This window comes from Lycium ferocissimum, chromosome 2 (genome assembly GCF_029784015.1).
Source record: "Lycium ferocissimum isolate CSIRO_LF1 chromosome 2, AGI_CSIRO_Lferr_CH_V1, whole genome shotgun sequence".
NCBI lineage: Eukaryota > Viridiplantae > Streptophyta > Magnoliopsida > Solanales > Solanaceae > Lycium > Lycium ferocissimum.
This window is the reverse complement of record NC_081343.1, coordinates 64,515,486-64,532,913: the sequence shown is the minus strand read 5'-3', so window position 1 is coordinate 64,532,913 and position 17,428 is coordinate 64,515,486. Positions and strand designations below refer to the sequence as shown.

Genomic DNA, 17,428 nt, shown 5'->3' with positions numbered 1-17,428 from the left:
TTGAGAAAAATTTCTTAAGGCCTATAAATAGGAAAGAGTAATGTATCTTCCAGAGGCCATGTAGCAAAGGAGGTTTAAAAAGACATTCTCATTGAAATTTCTCCACCATTAAAAATCATGGAAACAGTCAAAGGCAATCAAAAACATGAGACAAAAAGGGCCAATTAAGCAAAGAGTCAGGCATTTCTCCAGCCAACATTTACCATTAAAGAAAATAATATATGTATGTAGGTCAATTGACAGACATTTAACTCGATTGAAAGAGGTTAAATAACTGATATTCAACCTCCGTACTCCTAAAAGAAAGTAAATTCACCACTAGGAGGGGAAAGAATCCTGTATAATTGCACTCTTACATCTAGACACATAAATATCAAAATCCCAAAACCAAAAAAATCATTTGAATGCAAGACTGCAATGGAGATGATGGAGCTTAATTTCTATAGTCAATAATAGATAGAGAGTGTCCGATGGTGTTGAAGAGATGGGCATTGTATGCCAAAAGCCCATAACCAAAGATCCAGTTCCACACTCAACACCTGGAAAGGAAATCGAGATGTCACAATTTAGTGAAACTGAAATTCAAACAAAGAAAATTAGAAAATTGGGAAATCAGTTTGGAATACACATACAACGGGAATAACCAAGTTTATAAATTTCAGAAAGGAAAAGTTCTCCGAAGTCTAGAAGTTTGCCAACAGATTTATATCTTGCAAAGAACACAGCTTGTCAGACTAACTGTTCGCACGCTAGCAGCTTTTGTTTCTTTATTGCTTGTACAATGAAATGAGGTGTATAGAGCTCAGCTCATATACAACTACCTTAACCATTGGACATGTAACTCACATTTTTTTCTTGTATTTTAACGCCAGATTAAGATATACACTTAAGAGGTCAACATGATCTAAGGAAGCGACGTAGCTGGAACTTGCCCTGATTACAAGTTTAAGAGCTAAATAGTCTTGACTCTTGAACATGAGAAAAGCAAGTGCACCACTGGGGGAAACATTCTTCTGTTTCCCTCTTAACTCTTCTAGCAACATGATACAGCAACAGCCATCTAAAATGTATACTACTTTTACTGGACTATAAACAGTTCCAAATTTCAGAAGTATCAACCAGAATAGACAAAGCCATTGCCCAAGGATGACAAATATTTTATGATAAAGCCTTTTTTCAATAAAGGCTCTTGGAGATATGAAAAGGATCATAACTTGGAGAAAACAGAAAAGACGCCAATTCTACTTAATTTCTTCTTCCAATAGGCAATAGATATATATTAGAAAGTCAAAAAACCCATATAAGGTGGAAAATTACTCCATCTACAATTTTAAATCAACGTTGTTCGTCAATGATCTAACAGCACCAATTTAGATGGACAGGATTTCAAATAATATCAGAAGCTTAACTGCATTAAAGCTAAAAGAACGATTTTCTATATTGTAGATTAGTCTATTTCATGAAGTCATCTATCTGGTAATTCAGGAAATCATTGGACTTTTACGTGAAATATATGGAGTATACTTAAACCAAGTATTGCATGTTTCCATTCAACCCTGCCAATAAGAGACACCATGCTTGACACATGCAAGAAAATACATATTCATTCTATAACTTGTAAAGTTGCTGCCATGTGACTAGGAGGTCACGGGTTCGAGCCGTGGAAACAGCCTCTTGCAGAAATGCAAGGTGAGGCTGCGTACAATAGACCCTTGTGGTCCGGCCCTTCCCCGGACCCGCGCATAGCGGGAGCTTAGTGCACCGGGCTTCCCTTTATTCTATAATATTGGCTTTCAGCCGAGTATAAGTTATGAATCACCAAATCTAACCACTGAAGAACAGCAACACAATAGAAATGAGCAAGACCAACCTGCTTCCCAGTCTTTTTACTGATCAACTCCTTCATTTTCTCCACAGCATAGACAGAGCAGGCTCGGAGTTCTACCTCCTCCTCACTGCCTGAGACAATTTCAGTATTTTTCTTGATACTATTAGCCAGGGATGAACTATATCTCAGCACTCCCAGTTGCTGAAGGACAGCTGGAACAATATAATCAGCAAATATGGTTATTGAGCTTATGTCTTCAAAATCACCGTATCCTTGACCTTTAAATGCACCCCACAAATCAGCAGCAAAAATTTGAGCTCTTTTATACAAGAAAATCTGGTGGCCCTTGTACACCGTGTGATCACGGAAGCCTGCAACGGTAACATAAGCAAAGATACATATATTGTTGTATCTCATTGTTGGAAATAAGATCAAATGTAATATGTAAAAGGAAAGCTATAATAAACAAAGATACCAGGGAAGTGGCGTGCGATAAGAGCTACCAGCTTTGCAGCAGATTTGTTGCAGGACTCCAAAAGTTTAGATGCCTTTCCCTCAAAGCTCCTCTCAAGCTCAAGCCCAACCTTGCCATGATTTCACAGAGCTATTAGCTCAGTACCAAGCTTAGGGGACAACATTATTTTAATTCACAGCACATTACGACCTTCTGGAAAACTAAGAGAATGCATATAATTCTAAAATTTATGACCTGGCCGAACATTAAAAGAATGCATATAACATCAAATCGAGAATTAAGAAGTGTACCTCATGCAATAAGCGCACCCGTTCATCCTCCAAAGGCAGTGGTCTTGGCCAGTTCAACATTTTCCTTAATTGAGGACCTAAAAATTGGTGCTCTGAATGAGATTATCTTCAGAATATGCAGGGAAAGCTACAAGATTTCAGAACTTAAAAACATTCAAGACAATGCCGAACTATATATATATAGCACTTGTGAGTTGCTTCACATACCAATGAAGATGCTCTGTAGGTAATTACTTTTGTTCTAAGCACTAAAATTTTATTTATCCAACGTGTCTCTATTGCTGCATCAGTTATGATCCCTCTAATATTTTATATCGTATGGGTCTCTATTGCTGCATCAATTATAATCCTTTTCGATTTCCTGATTTAACCTTGAGGAACATATTTACAAGTTGGAGGTTGGGTCTAAAGATTTAAGAGACTGAGTATCATTTTAGAGATTTCAAACTGGGATTTCTCACAATTTTTTGTCGAGCTAATAAGCTACTTCAACAAGAAAAGAAGATTTGAACTGAAGACTCAAATGATACATGTATTTTAAATCTTGGATTACCTCACATCTCATAGTTGTGTAAGGACCTTGAACTTAATGATCAAAAATGCATTCTCCTTAGAGGGTAGTTTAGTTGGATTGAAAGGGATTGGATTGGATTGTCACTTAGGTATTTAAAAGAAAGAGTAAAACTGATCCACATTCTTAAGGGACCCCCTTAGCATACAAATTGAGAAACTGTTCAGTGAGCATCCTATACAGAACTCATACACCGTATAATTTCTTATTCCCCTGAGTGCGTCAGTGGTTCTCAAGATTCTCATGCCCCTTAGTAGAAAGATTCCCCATGCGTGGGGGGGAGGGGGGACAGAATCCAAAAGGCAGAGTCACAAAGAAACCTGCATACCAGTATATTTCTGTAGACGATCAGCATCAAATGCAGATTTGTCACTTTCAAGAGTAGCCTTTAATCCAGATGCCAGATGATCATAACTCATCTCCTCGTCTGCAATTAGATGCAAGTATAAAGTCAATAGACCAGAGTATATTTCAAATAACTGAAATTAAAAACAGCTATAAGAACCTTTAATGAAGCCCCAGCATCAAGCATCACGAATACGGTTCTGAATTACATACTCTCTTGATTGACATAAATGTGCAAGTTCAAGAATAAACAATTAGGGGATTCTACTACTTTTTGCTTAAGTATAACAGTGAAGTTCCCCAGCAATTATGTCTGTCATGCACCCAGCCACCAGAAATAGAGAGACTATTTCTTTTATGAGTGTTTCTGTCTGAATATCAACATACAAATTCTCTGAACAAACATGTTAGAAGATAGCACCATCATGATGTATGGAACAACACAGATGATAGAAATATGAATAACATACCAGGTAAGTTGAATATAGTGGAATTAGTGAAAACACAACTGAATGTAGGAGCACAAAATGAAAAACTAATAGAAAAAAGAGCAATAATTTTGCTAGAGTATTGTACACAGGTGGATACCTTTCTCTTTACATACGGGAAAGTAAGCATAGAAAGGTAGACCATGGCTTTGGAAAGCATTAGATAGATGGCTTTGGAAAAGGATAACACTTTGTCTAAGTAAACAACTTCTGTGGAATTACATTCTTTTAACAAACCAAAGGTTAACAAAGTCACAAATCCTTGCTTGCACCCAAACAGACACTCAAGGAATCAGAAAAAATCCAGCTACATAACTATAGGTAAAAATGAAGAACCTTATTTGCATAAAATCCATAAACGGTAATTTCGAAGTACTGTTGCTCCAATACAAATATTGCCAAAGCAGTTGCATGCGGTATAACAAGTTTAGCATCTGAAAATTAACAAGGCTGTCTACGGCTACTTAAGGTAAACTTATTAAAGTACCTGGCCAGAAGCAGAAATTCAATGTATCCAATACCAGCAAGTACTGAACAGTGAGTGGCCCGTTATCAAAATAGTGAATCCCTTCGAAATCCCACTCCACTTTTGGTAATGAATTCTTCATATTTTCAGCAACCTTTTCCATGCCTGTATATAACACATACCAAAATATAATCTTATATCAAATACAAGCCACCTTAAACCACCATTAAATGTGACTCTGAATAAGAAAACAGAGCATTGCAGATATTTCTGGTCACGTACTCCTGGACAAAGCGTAATGGACACGGAAGATTCATATAATTAATAGACTATCAACTAATTTGAGATTAAAACATACTCCATTTGTTTCTCTTACTTTTCTTTTAAGTACATTTAAAAAAATACGTCTCTTTCCTTCTTTTTTTTTTTTTTTTTTTTTTTTTCTGTTGCTCTACTTTAATTTCAAATTTTTCACGTGGCATGTTTAAGACCACGGGATAAATGGAAAACATGAAGAGAATGCAAAGGGACCTGAGAAATCAAGGGTAACATGGGAGGAATGAGTAGCAACCCAAGCTGTGGTAGACCGAACTTCTTCCATGGCGGCCCAACAACCTCGTCGCAGAAGATTAAAACCCTAGTAGTAGTAGTTAAACAATGGAGATATGAAAAGAGGACTGTTATTTGCGCCTTATCCGAAATTTCGCGCTCACGTTTTCAGCGCTACTCTTTACTGCTTTCTCGAAAATTAAAGAAACTGGTCACGCCTCCCACGTGAAGCCCAAAAAGAATGAATCTAGTCATCAGTTATTGGGTCCAATGAATTACATGTGTTTTTCAACAAAAATTTACTTTGTCGGATTTGAATCATTGTTCCTGCGCCCGACAAGGCCAAATGTAGAATGCTGACATAATTGACTACCTTACGTGATATGTTCACACTAAAGGTGGTAAAATGGATAAAAAAAAATATGATTATCCATCCGACCCAGTGATGGATTCAGGATTTTAAGCTTGTAGATGCTCCCTTTTTTAGTATAAAATTATTACAAATCACATAGTATAAGTGCACAATTATTCTAAACGCGGTAGTTTTAAAAAGTGAATGAGAAAGCGTGATTAATATTTTTCTTCCAAAAAAAAAAAAAACTCTTCATTTGTTAGAAAAAAAAAAATTCATTAGCTTGAAGGATTTTCTTAGCCAGCCAACATTTCTGAAGGAAAAAAATAGAACATTGATTCCTTTCTCTTTCTTTATCACACGAAATTGCATAAAAAATATTTCAAAAATACTAAATGTAAAGTAGATAAATAAAGTATAAACGGAGGAGGAGGAGGAATCACTAAGTTGAGACCAAAATTAAAAGGAAAAGCCATAAATCAAGTATAAGAAGAGGAATGAAGAACTATTGGAGAAAAAGAAGGAAAACATTTGACTTCAAAGCAGACAAAAATGACAATAGTGATGCAGTAGCGGGTATCGAACCCTCGTACATCTCCCCGAGAAAGACCTTTAATTCAGCGCCCCAACCAAAGCACCCACCAGGCATTTTGATCACTGGGTGCTGATGGTTTAATATATCACACGTTTGAAACGTTTATATATAAATATACGTAATTTACGTCGGGGTTAATGGGTGCTCGAGCACCGGTAACTTGTACGTGGGTCCGCCTTTGATCCGACCCAATACATTTTAAATGAGTTGGATACCCAACCCATTTGAAATGGGTCCAATATGCGTCAACCCATGTTATCCACTTAAAATATAGGTAATTTGATCGGTAAAATGGATAAAACCCACAACACATAGGTGTGCTCAATATGTCAATTTTCTCATGTTCGTTTGGTCAAAAAATTTGAAAAATATTTATTTTAGAAAAATGATTCCTTAATTAAATGAGGCAAAATAAGTCCCACATTTAACATTTCACCAACCACCCACCCCACACCCCCACCACCACCCAACTTACCCCCCAACCTCCTCCAAGAAAAATTAAAGTTCTTAATTTTTTTTTTGTTTTCTACACCCCCCCCCCACACACACACACCCCACCACCCGAATAAAAAAGTTTTTTTTTGGCTTTATAACACCTCCCACCCCCCTCGACCCCCCCCCCCAACCCTCCAAAAAAATTAAATTTCTTTAAAAAGTATTTATTTTGATTTTCTACACCACCCACACTCCCCACCACCCCCCGGTGAGTTTTCTACTTCATATATTTTATTTTGTTTTTATAAAAAATGAAAAATTTGCGTGGTTAAATTTGGTGTGGGATGTGGTGGGGGTGGGGGTGGGACAATGTGGCGGGGTGGGGGTAAGAATTTTTTTTCGTTTTTATAATTTTTTTCATAAAAGTAAAATAAAATATATGAAATAGACGATTTGGGAGGGGGATGGGTCAGGGTTGGGTGGAGCGATGGTGTGGGATGGGGTGGAGTTGGGGTGGGTGGGTGAAGATGAAGTGAGTTCGAGGTGGTGGTTGGGTTGGGTTCTTGGGGTAGGGGTAGGGGTGGGGTTGGGTGGGTATTTTCCAAAAAAGGTATTCTTGGAGGTCGTGTCATTGGAAAGTTTTGAAGTTCTATTCTTCTCACATATGCTGAGGCGCAACTATGTACTAGGGTCTAGGGATTGGATTTGTGGACAAGAAGGTAAATTAATCTTCTCCATATTAACTACATGAAGCCAACATCTTTGAAGTAGCTTTGGATAATGTGGATAATATGGATATCCATATTATCCTTCGAGTAACCCATTTTTTATCCATGTTAAATGTGGGTGGGTCGGGTAATTGATCCATTTTTTGTTAAACCATTTTCGACCCGGCCTATATCCGACTCAACCCGCCCGTTTGCCACCCCTATCCACAACCATGATTGAACAATATCTTGTAGCACCAAGAAATGTGGTAATCAAACTAGAACCAGGATCAAATGGAAAGTTTAATCTGAATTGATCAGGTGGAAAGCGATACAAGGATAATAGAAGATTTGAATGATCGAATTTACTTAAATAATCAAATATACCTTTGCCCGGATTGCAAGCTGAAAGCATTCAAGGACTCGCAAGCGACATGTTGTCAAACTTGACAAGCTTACTGGAATGACACTTAACTATGGGAATTGAGTGAAATATTTTGTCGAACACATGAGTTTCATGCTTTACTGAATCTGCAACTTCCATATCAATTTCTCTATCAGGTATTTTAGTGAACACTTTGCAGGCATAGGTTTCCGAGACCTCCTCTAATGTTTCATCGTTCAAATAAAATGTGAGGGCGGATAAAAGAACCTGCCTATGCGTTTGGTCATCGTCGCAGGGCTAAAGCAGGGATTTAATGCACTCATCAACAGTGTCTGAATCTGAGGCCACTGGATCTTCAAAGACAAGAACAGATTCGTCAAAAGGCAAGCAGAATCCCCTTTATCATCCCTAGACGAGTCCACATCCGGAAGCACCAGATCCACAACAACTGAAGGGGAACAAGCGCACAATGCACGCTGGACATTGTCGAGTTTGTGTAGCATAGTAGAGCAGTTCTCGTCCAATTTCCGTATCAGATCAAGGACAATGTTGACGTGGTTGTGGATCAACTTTGAATCATTCCGAAAATGTAGTGCCAATTTCTTGGTGTAATGCTTCCAATCTGAAAATTATTTATTGCGATACAACCATTGGAACCAGTCTAAAGCAACACCATCGAGATTGAAGGAAGCAAAAGGTAGCCAGTCCTTTTCTAAAAAGCTAAGGTAGGTAAAATATTATTCCGCCCTAAGAATCCACCCTTCCGGGTTGCCGCCGCTATATCTATCTAGTACCACCGAAGCCATTGCAGTACAATCGATAAAAGCACCAATATAACAAATGCTTAATTCAAGAACAAACAGAGAACATGAAACGTTCAATAGCCATAGCCTTTGATTAACTATTGAAAGTCGATTACAAGAATAGAAATATCAATAGAACAGTAACTAAGACACAATAAGAAGAAGAAGATTGATACATAAGGGGATGAGAACTCAGAGACACAGAGTAGAGACGGGAGAATACTTAACATCATAATAGGCATAACCACTCTTTCTAACTCCTCATTTTTTTTTATCTAGTTCTTAATGGGCCTAGATCCTAAATCAGCCTTTTGTGAAAGCCTTTTGACCCTATTGCATTTTCTCAAACCAATAGTTGTTAGTGTGGGCCCGGACTGATTCATTACACTTCCGTTTTTGCCCATGAATTGCGGCGTACCTTTTACAATTTACCCTAAAATGTGTGCTTAGATGTTTTTTCCTTTCCCACCTCCCTTTTTCTTTGTTGTGTTTTCTTTCTTTTTTTCTCGTAATTCCTTTTTTGGTTATTTTTTGGTTATTTTTGTCTTCTTTTATTTATGTTTTGGCCTTTTCTCTTTTTGTTATTCCTTTTAAAAATAAAATACTGGTTAATTACTTTAAAACTAATGAAAATATAAAAATTATATAATCTAACTACAACAAGAAGTGATTAAGAAAAATGCTAAAATCATTAGCTTATTTATTAAAATTTATGTTAATGTAGACATATTTTATAAACTTTTTTTCATATGAAAACAAAATTTATATCTAAAATATGATTATCTTTTATATTTTTTCACGAGTAAAACCTCTTAAAAATGCTATAAAATTAAAATAACAAATGAAACAGTCATCTATGATACTCTGTTAGTATATTTTATATATCAGGTTGGTATCACAGAGGGGCTAAGCTCTTTTTTGAAGAAATGAACAAATCCTCTATGATATTTTGCCAGTATATGATATATATCATGCGAGTATCATAGAGAATCGAGAAGTGCTTTTTTTAAAAAAAATTCAAAAAATGAGTTGTGTTTTTTTTAAGAAATGAACTAGTCATCTATGATACTCGGGCAGTATGTGACATATACTATGTACTCCCTCCGTCCCAAAAAGATTGACACTTCTCGCTTTTCGAGAGTCAAATGAGTTGTTCTTTGACCACAATATTTCATGTCTTTTAAATATTTTAAATTATTAATTATGGTGACTTATAGTACTTTTTACGAAGTTTCCAAAAATGTAAATTTTATTTCAAAAAAATTAAAGATTCTATGTTCAAACACACAGTCAAAATTAAGAAGTTTGACTCTCGAAAAGCGAAAAGTGTCAATCTTTTTGGGACGAAGGGAGTAACTGATGAGTTGTGGATTTTTGGGATTTTTACATCCACTACGTATACTTTTTGAGTAGTCTTTTCAAGTGTTTATTCGTGTGTATTTATGTGTTTTCAGATTTTGTGAGTCGAGGACAAAAGAGGGACAAAATGGAATAAAAAAGAGCAAAAGAACATAAAGATGCGGCAAATATGTGGCACCGCAAAGTGGATTTGCGGCCGCATCTTTTGTCCAGAAAAATGGCAGTCAGCTGAGAAAAGATCACCAAGTTGCGACGAGGATGCGGCACCGCAACTTCGGAGTTGCGGTCGCATATTGGAAGCTCGAACACCCAGTGAGCCAAGCTACATGCCTGGAGTTGTGACGCAGATGCGGCACCACAAACTCAAGTTGTGGCCGCATCTTCAGAAGAGCTGTGAGGACTTGCTGAGCGTTCTGCGGTCGCAAACTCATGTTGCGACCGCAAACTTGGATTGCATCTGCGACATTTTTCCGAAATTTAACTTTTTGTCCTCCCTCTATAAATACTTGTACCTAGTGCTCTGTGCACATTATTGAATATTCCACACTTTTTACTTTTCAGTTGTCTTTTAGCATTGAGGGAGCTTTGAATATCATTTATTGTGGAAGCTTTTAAGAAGATTCTCTATCTTTTTGTCATCTTCTCCATTAACATTATCGTAAGCTCCATGAATATTCTCTTTGCTACTACTTTATATTTAATGAGTATGAATATCTAACTCATTTAGCTAAGGTTGTGGGACCAAATGTGTTAGTTATGTGATTGGGTTTCATATTCACACTTCATTTATATGCCAAATGTGTTTTCTATTAACTTTTCATGCTTGATGTCTCGTGATGGTGTACAACATTACTTGTGCCTTATTACCATTACTTTGCTTGGAAAAAGAAAGTAGAGTTAGGAAAAGAGTTAATAGCAACAATTTGAGACATAACCCTCGTCTAATAGCTTGAGCTAGGAATAGGAAAGCTAGTTGAGACTAAATAGGTGTTCTCATATAAAACATTCTAAGGTTTGGAAAAGCTTAGAATGAATTTCTTAATTTGGTTGGAAAACGTTTGGCAAGAGTTAAGTGACCCTTGGTCTACTACACTTATGCATGGAAATGAGTTGAACTGAAACCCAATTGCATTACTTTCCATTGGAACCACAACCTTAGTTCGACTTCCAAATAGTTAAATCTCATATCAACAAAGCGAAGACATAATGGTCAAAGACCAAAATCAAACATTATTATATTTCCCTTCTCTCAAAATATAGATTAAGAGTAAAGCGTTACACTCAACAAGTATATTTCTTCATTGTATTCTCTGTGGGATTCGACCCCAACCTCATTAGGTTCTATATTTGACAACGACCGCTTACTCCTACTATTAAAGGTGTAATTCGGGCGTATCAAATTTTAAGGCCGTTCTTGGGAAGTAATACGATGCAGAAATTTCGACTAGTGTAAAACTTTGCTTTTAGTCTTTATTTCTCTTCTTATTTTCTTTTGTTGTTGTGTGTTGTGAAGGCAATAAGGATGAGGATGGTAATCCCATTCAAAATCCACCAGTGGCGGTCGTCAAAGAGGCGGCGGGGGCAGGCTATACAGCTGCAATTCAGCCCCCGCCTCTAATGGGAAACTCGAGTTTCCACGTGACCAACACCATGCTACATGTCACGCCCCGAACCATGGCCTGGGCGTAACACGGCACTCGGCTTGCATGTGTCCGAGCGAACCTCATGGCTTGCTTGTCAACATGGGCATCAAAACAATATATCTATATGATGCAATTTAAATGAATCATGAAAATATAATTTGCGGAATAAGTCTTGAAATTATCTCTCGTAGCGTGAAAATTCATGAAAACGTAATAGTCTGTAACACAAAAGCATAATCGACTGCGTGAACTAATGCTGTCCTATGAAACCTCTAAAGCATGTACGAATACTAACTACCCGGGACATGGCCACGGACTACCATAAACGCATACTAAATATATATAGACTCCATGTGGAACCAGGAGAGTGGGGCTCTTTGCACCAATAAGGCGATGCGGAGGTGATCTACTGCGCGCGGCGTATGCTCTGAAAATCGGTATCGCAGCCGTGAAGTGCGAGGCCACGAGGCAAAAGGGACGTTAGTACATGGTGAATAGTACTAGTATGTAAAACTAATAAACGAAGAACATGGCACAACGTAGGTATAGGACATGAGCTCGAAATCGCATGTAACTTGAACATGAGCATGAAACGTGAGTAAAGTAAAAACGGTTATTCAAGAAAATACATGTATATAAAACTTCTTGTAACGTGGGGAATGCTATAGTGTAACCGACAACATGATGCGGTACTTGCGCCCTACCGGAGAACACTCACACTTGCCGGGGATATGAGATTTAAGTAATAATAGCATGTAAGGATCCAATGCATAATGAAGGTGTTGCCTACTTAACGACAACCCTTATCCTACGGTGGCAACGTAGTTTCGGAGCTATACGAGCCTTCTCGGTTAACTAAGCAATCCCAAAAATATGAACATGATATAGTTGGCTAAGAAGCCCATGAGTTTCGTGAAATAACTTGTAAATAACTTGTAATCATGATTTCACGAAGTAACTTGTAATATGGTTTCATGAGATAACTTGTCATAATCTTGCAAACATGTTCTTGATTCGTGAGTAGAAACAATAGTTCATAAATATATAGATATATAATTTGACTTGAAAACATGCTTGTAACTTGCTACATAAAATCATAAAACATGATAAGAACACATGAGGAATAATTCATGATTCATGGATTAAGCTGGAGTTCCTAATAACCGTAATGGAAGATTAGGAATACAATAACGAATATGGATACCAAAATTCATATACATAAATACATAATTACGGGCTACCAATATATTGGGTTTAATGCCCTAGGGTTTGAATTTCATGAATATCAAGAAACGAAGCATGGGGAAGAACGTAGAGATTCCCACATGTGGATGGAAGTTCTACATACCTTAATTGCTTTAAAAACTTGAATTAGAGACTTGAGTTTTTGAAAAGATTTCCCAATTCTTGATTCTTGAATCTTGAACAGGTTTAGTTAGGGTTTACCAAAAGTGTTGGGTGGAGGAGATACCAAAAGCAAGGAATCCCTAGGAGATGTTTAATCCACACTTGTATGAGCTCCACAAGGAATACCAATGGTTTAGTTTCTTGAATAATGAGTCCCGGACCCTAGAAAACCTATTTATAGGATGCCCAAAATCGAGAAAAACTTCCGAACGAGAATACCACGACACCGTATGCGATTCGCACATGGTGTCGCGTATCTTAAACATGCGAATCGCATGTTGCACCAAATTGTCGCGGTCTTTGTATTTTTTGGATCGTCATTCGGTGCGTATCGCGACATCATATGCGACTCTCATGTACCACATGCGAATCGCATCTTGTGTCGCGGTGGTGCACACCCGATGGTCTTTGGCCCTTCTTCTGCGGCGGATGTGACACCGCTGCGACTCGCGTGCAACGTACGTTCGCGATTCGCGATGCGATTCGCGGGTGATGCCTTAGTCTAGGCTCATGTTTTCTTTTGGTTTCTTTTGGTCTAGGATCATGCTCAAGGTCCGCGTTAATGGTACGGGGTGTTACAAAAGATACGGGGTGTTACACTACACCTGCTCAACACTAAGGGCCTATTTGCCGGTCTACCCAAAGATGACCCGAATAGGCACCTTAAGAACTTTCTTGGGGTATGCTACCACCGTGCATCACCGGCTGCCTCGGTCGGCGGTCAAGCTACGGCTTTCCGTACTCACGAGCAGGAAGCCCCGCTAGTTAGATGATCTTTTGTCCGGTCCATCTCACTACTTGGGAGGAATTGGTGAGAAGTATTCCTCAAGAAGTTCTTCCCTCCATCCCGGATGTTGCAACTCCGTGACGGAATCAACAACTTTCGGCAATTTCCTAATGAGGCTCTCTATGAAACTTGGATTCATTTTAAAAAGAAAGTCAAAAGCTGTCCCAAGCATGGGTTGCCCGATAATGTGCTTCTACAAATATTTTATAGGTCTTTGGACTCGGTCAACAAATCCGTGGCAAACAACATTACGGAAGGATCTATTATGGATAATTCTTATGCCACATTTTGTGAATTGTTGGATAAATTGACTGAAACTATTGAAGCGTGGCATACTAGGGAGTTGGAAGTAGGTGGAGGAAGTTCCTCGAAAAATGTGCTCACTCATGAGATGATTAAGAAGAAGGAAGAAAGAGATGAATCCATGGCAAAACTTGTCACCCAAATGGACCTTCTTACAAAACATGTCATGGGTGATGGAAGCAAAGCGGTGAATGCGGTCGGATCTTGTGAAGGGGTTCTCCGGATGAACAATGCTTCCAAATGTATGATTAGGAGGCAAGTTATATCAACAATCAAAAGGAGGGTTCCCGGCCAAACTACCAAGGTCCTAATCAAGGATCTTGGCGGCAAGGTCAAGGGAATTAAGATTGGAACAAGGATCAAGGTAATTCGAGTTAGAGAGATAATCACGACAACAACCCTAACAACAACTACAATAATCATCGGAGTTTAAATCCGTATGTCTCTCCAAAGGGAAATCAACAAAACTCTAGGCAACCACCTACTAGCGACCCCGCTAGTTCAAAAATCGAAGATATGTTGTCAAGAGTGTTGAAGAAAGGAAATCCACCGATACCTTTTGCAAGGAGACGAGAGATGAAGTAAAATCAATAGGGCAAGTTGTAAGTTCTCACTCCACCTCCATTAAACAATTAGAGTCTCAACTTAGCCAAATCTTGGCTATCCTTAACCAAAGGCAAAAAGGGACACTCCGATGATGCGGTACAACCAGGAATGATGGGGATCCTAACTAACGCGATCACTACTAGGAGTGGCAAAACATGGGACCCGTATCAGCGTTGGTGAAAGATGATATGGTGGTTGATGATGAGAAAATCATGAAAGAACCAATTGTTGTTGAGGAAGAAGTGACTCCAAAGAAGAAGCGGGCTAGTATTGAAAAGCCCATTATTGTGGAAAACGGTCCAGAATTTGATGAAGGTCCAAAAGTCAAGGAAGTGGTAGAGGAGGTGCCAAGGGCTTTATCGCCCATTCCAAAGTCTTCTCCTCCATTTCCTCAAAGATTGGCAAAGAATGCGGACGATCTAAAATTTCTCAAATTTATAGAGAGATTGAAAGGGCTTTCAATTAACATTCCCTTGGTGGAAGCACTTGAACAAATGCCCGGTTATGCCAAATTCATGAAAGATCTTGTTGGTCAAGAGGAGGCGCTAGTTTTGAAACAATGGGAGTTACACATCATTGTAGCTCTATGACAAAGGCCTTGGTTCAAAAGAAAGAAGATCTGGAGCTTTCACCATCCTGCACAATTGGCATGTATAAATTTGGCAAAGCACTATGTGATCTCTGATAAAAGCATTAACTTGAAGCCGCATTTTTTTAACAAATCGGGTTTAGACACTCCCCGACCCACAACAATGAGATTACTAATGGCGGATAGAACCGTGAAGAGACCGGTTGGTATCCTCTATGACGTGCCTGTGAGGGTTGATCGATTCATTTTTTCGGCTGATTTTGTGATATTGGATTGCGAAATTTATTTCGAGGTGCCCATAATATTGGGGAGACCTTTCTTGGCCACGGAGCGTGCTCTTGTAGATATGGAGAGGGGTGACCTAAAATTTAGAATGAATGATGAAGAAGTCACTTTTCATATTTGCAAGTCAATGAAACAACCGGCGGATATGAATGTTGTATCGGTTATTGATACAATTGATGAAGCCATGGATACAACCGGTGAGCATAAGCATGTGGGTAATATGTTGGCGGCGGTGATAATGAACTATGAGGGGGAAGATGATGAAGAGTTTGAAGAGGCGGTTAATGCATTGATTGGGTTGGGGTCATACCATTACAATCCAAAAAAGCTTGATCTTGATTTAGAAAACCGAGCAACTCCTCCCGCAAAGCCCTCTATTATTGAGCCCTCATACTTTGGAACTCAAACCTCTTCCTTCACACATGAGGTATGAATTCCTTGGTCCTAACAATAGATTACCCGTGATTATTTTTGCCCGGTTGACGGATGAGCAACGAGAAAGGTTGTTAGCAATCTTGAGAAGATATAAAAAAGCTATTGGTTGGTGTATTGAGGATATCCAAGGGATTCTGTCCGGTATTTGTACTCATAAAATTCAACTTGATGAAGAATGTGATCCAAGTGTTGAACATCAAAGGAGGTTGAATCCTCCTATGTAAGAGATTGTGAAGATCGAAATCATTAAGTGGTTAGATACCGGTGTTGTGTACCCCATATCGGATAGTTCTTGGGTTAGTCTGGTACAATGCGTGCCCAAAAAGAGTGAAATCACCGTGGTTGTAAATGGTAAAAATTCCCACTCGCACTGTCACCGGATGACGGGTTTGTATGGATTATCAGAAGTTGAACAAGTGGACAAAAAAAGACCACTTCTCAATGCCATTCATAGATCAAATGCTTGATAGGCTTGCGGGAAGGGATTATTATTGCTTCCTTGATGGCTATTCCGGGTACAACCAAATCACCATTGCCCCCGAGGATCAAGAGAAAACTACCTTCACTTGTCCTTATGGGACCTTTGCTTTTAAGAGAATGCCCTTTGGGCTATGTAATGCACCCGCAACCTTTCAACGTTGCATGATATCTATTTTCTCCGACATAGTTATGGAGTCCATAAAAATCTTCATGGACGACTTTTCCATGATGGGGGACTCCTTTGATGAATGCTTGAAAAATCTTGCCCAATTATTGAAAAGATGTGAAGAGACAAACTTGGTTCTAAATTGGGAGAAGTGTCACTTCATAGTGAGAGAATGAATTGTCTTGGGGCACAAAATTTTGGAAAAAGGGCTTGAGGTTGATCAAGCTAAAATTGAGGTTATTATCAAGCTTCCTCCCCCAATCTCCGTAAAAGGTGTTCGTAGCTTCTTTGGGCATGCCAGGTTTTATAGAAGGTTCATCAAGGACTTCTCAAAAATAACCAATCCTCTATGCAAGTTGTTGGAGAAGGAGTCAAAGTTTGTATTTGATGATGCTTGCTTGAAGGCATTTAAGGGCTTGAAAGAAAGACTCACATCGGCTCCTATTATCATTGCATCGGATTGGTCCTAACCTTTTGAGTTGATGTGCGATACAAGCGGATTTGCCATGGGGGTCGTTCTTTGTCAAAAGAGGGATAAGATCTTCCACCCGATTTACTATGTAAGCAAGACTCTAAATGCTGCCCAAATGAACTACACGGTCACCGAGCAAGAGTTGCTTGCTATGGTGTTTGCTTTCGAGAAGTTTCGTGATTACTTGTTGGGAACCCATGTGATTGTTCACACCAATCATGCGGCTCTACGTTACCTCATGACAAAGAAAGATGCTAAACTGAGGTTGATACATTGGGTCCTTCTCTTGCAAGAATTTGACTTTGAAGTCAAGGATCGAAAAGGTTATGAAAATCAAGTGGCGGACCATTTGTCTCGCCTTGAAGAGGGTGGGCGTCCATCGGATGGTCTTGAAATAAATGAATCGTTCCGACGAGCAAGTGATGGGGGGTCATATGATATGATTCCATGGTATGCTGACTTTGCAAACTATCATGCTAGTGACATCGTTCTCGAGGATTTGAACTTCCACCAAAAGAAAAAGTTCTTGAATGACGTCCAGAAGTTCTATTGGGATGAGCCATATCTATTTCGGGTTTGCGCCGACAACATCATAAGGAGGTGCATA

At 38.7% G+C, this 17,428-nt stretch overlaps 1 protein-coding gene across 1 annotated transcript; it reads right to left on the bottom strand.

Moving 5' to 3' along the window:
• Positions 1 to 164: 164 nt before the first annotated feature.
• Positions 165 to 5,354, bottom strand: LOC132046780 (uncharacterized). Its single transcript, XM_059437529.1, has 7 exons — positions 4,995 to 5,354; positions 4,485 to 4,628; positions 3,493 to 3,591; positions 2,594 to 2,670; positions 2,304 to 2,412; positions 1,871 to 2,199; positions 165 to 539 (listed from the first exon to the last, which is right to left on the bottom strand). Exons 1-7 carry the CDS (start codon positions 5,062 to 5,064, stop codon positions 447 to 449), a joined length of 921 nt encoding a protein of 306 aa, XP_059293512.1. The 5' UTR covers positions 5,065 to 5,354; the 3' UTR covers positions 165 to 446.
• Between the last annotated feature and the right edge of the window lie 12,074 nt (positions 5,355 to 17,428).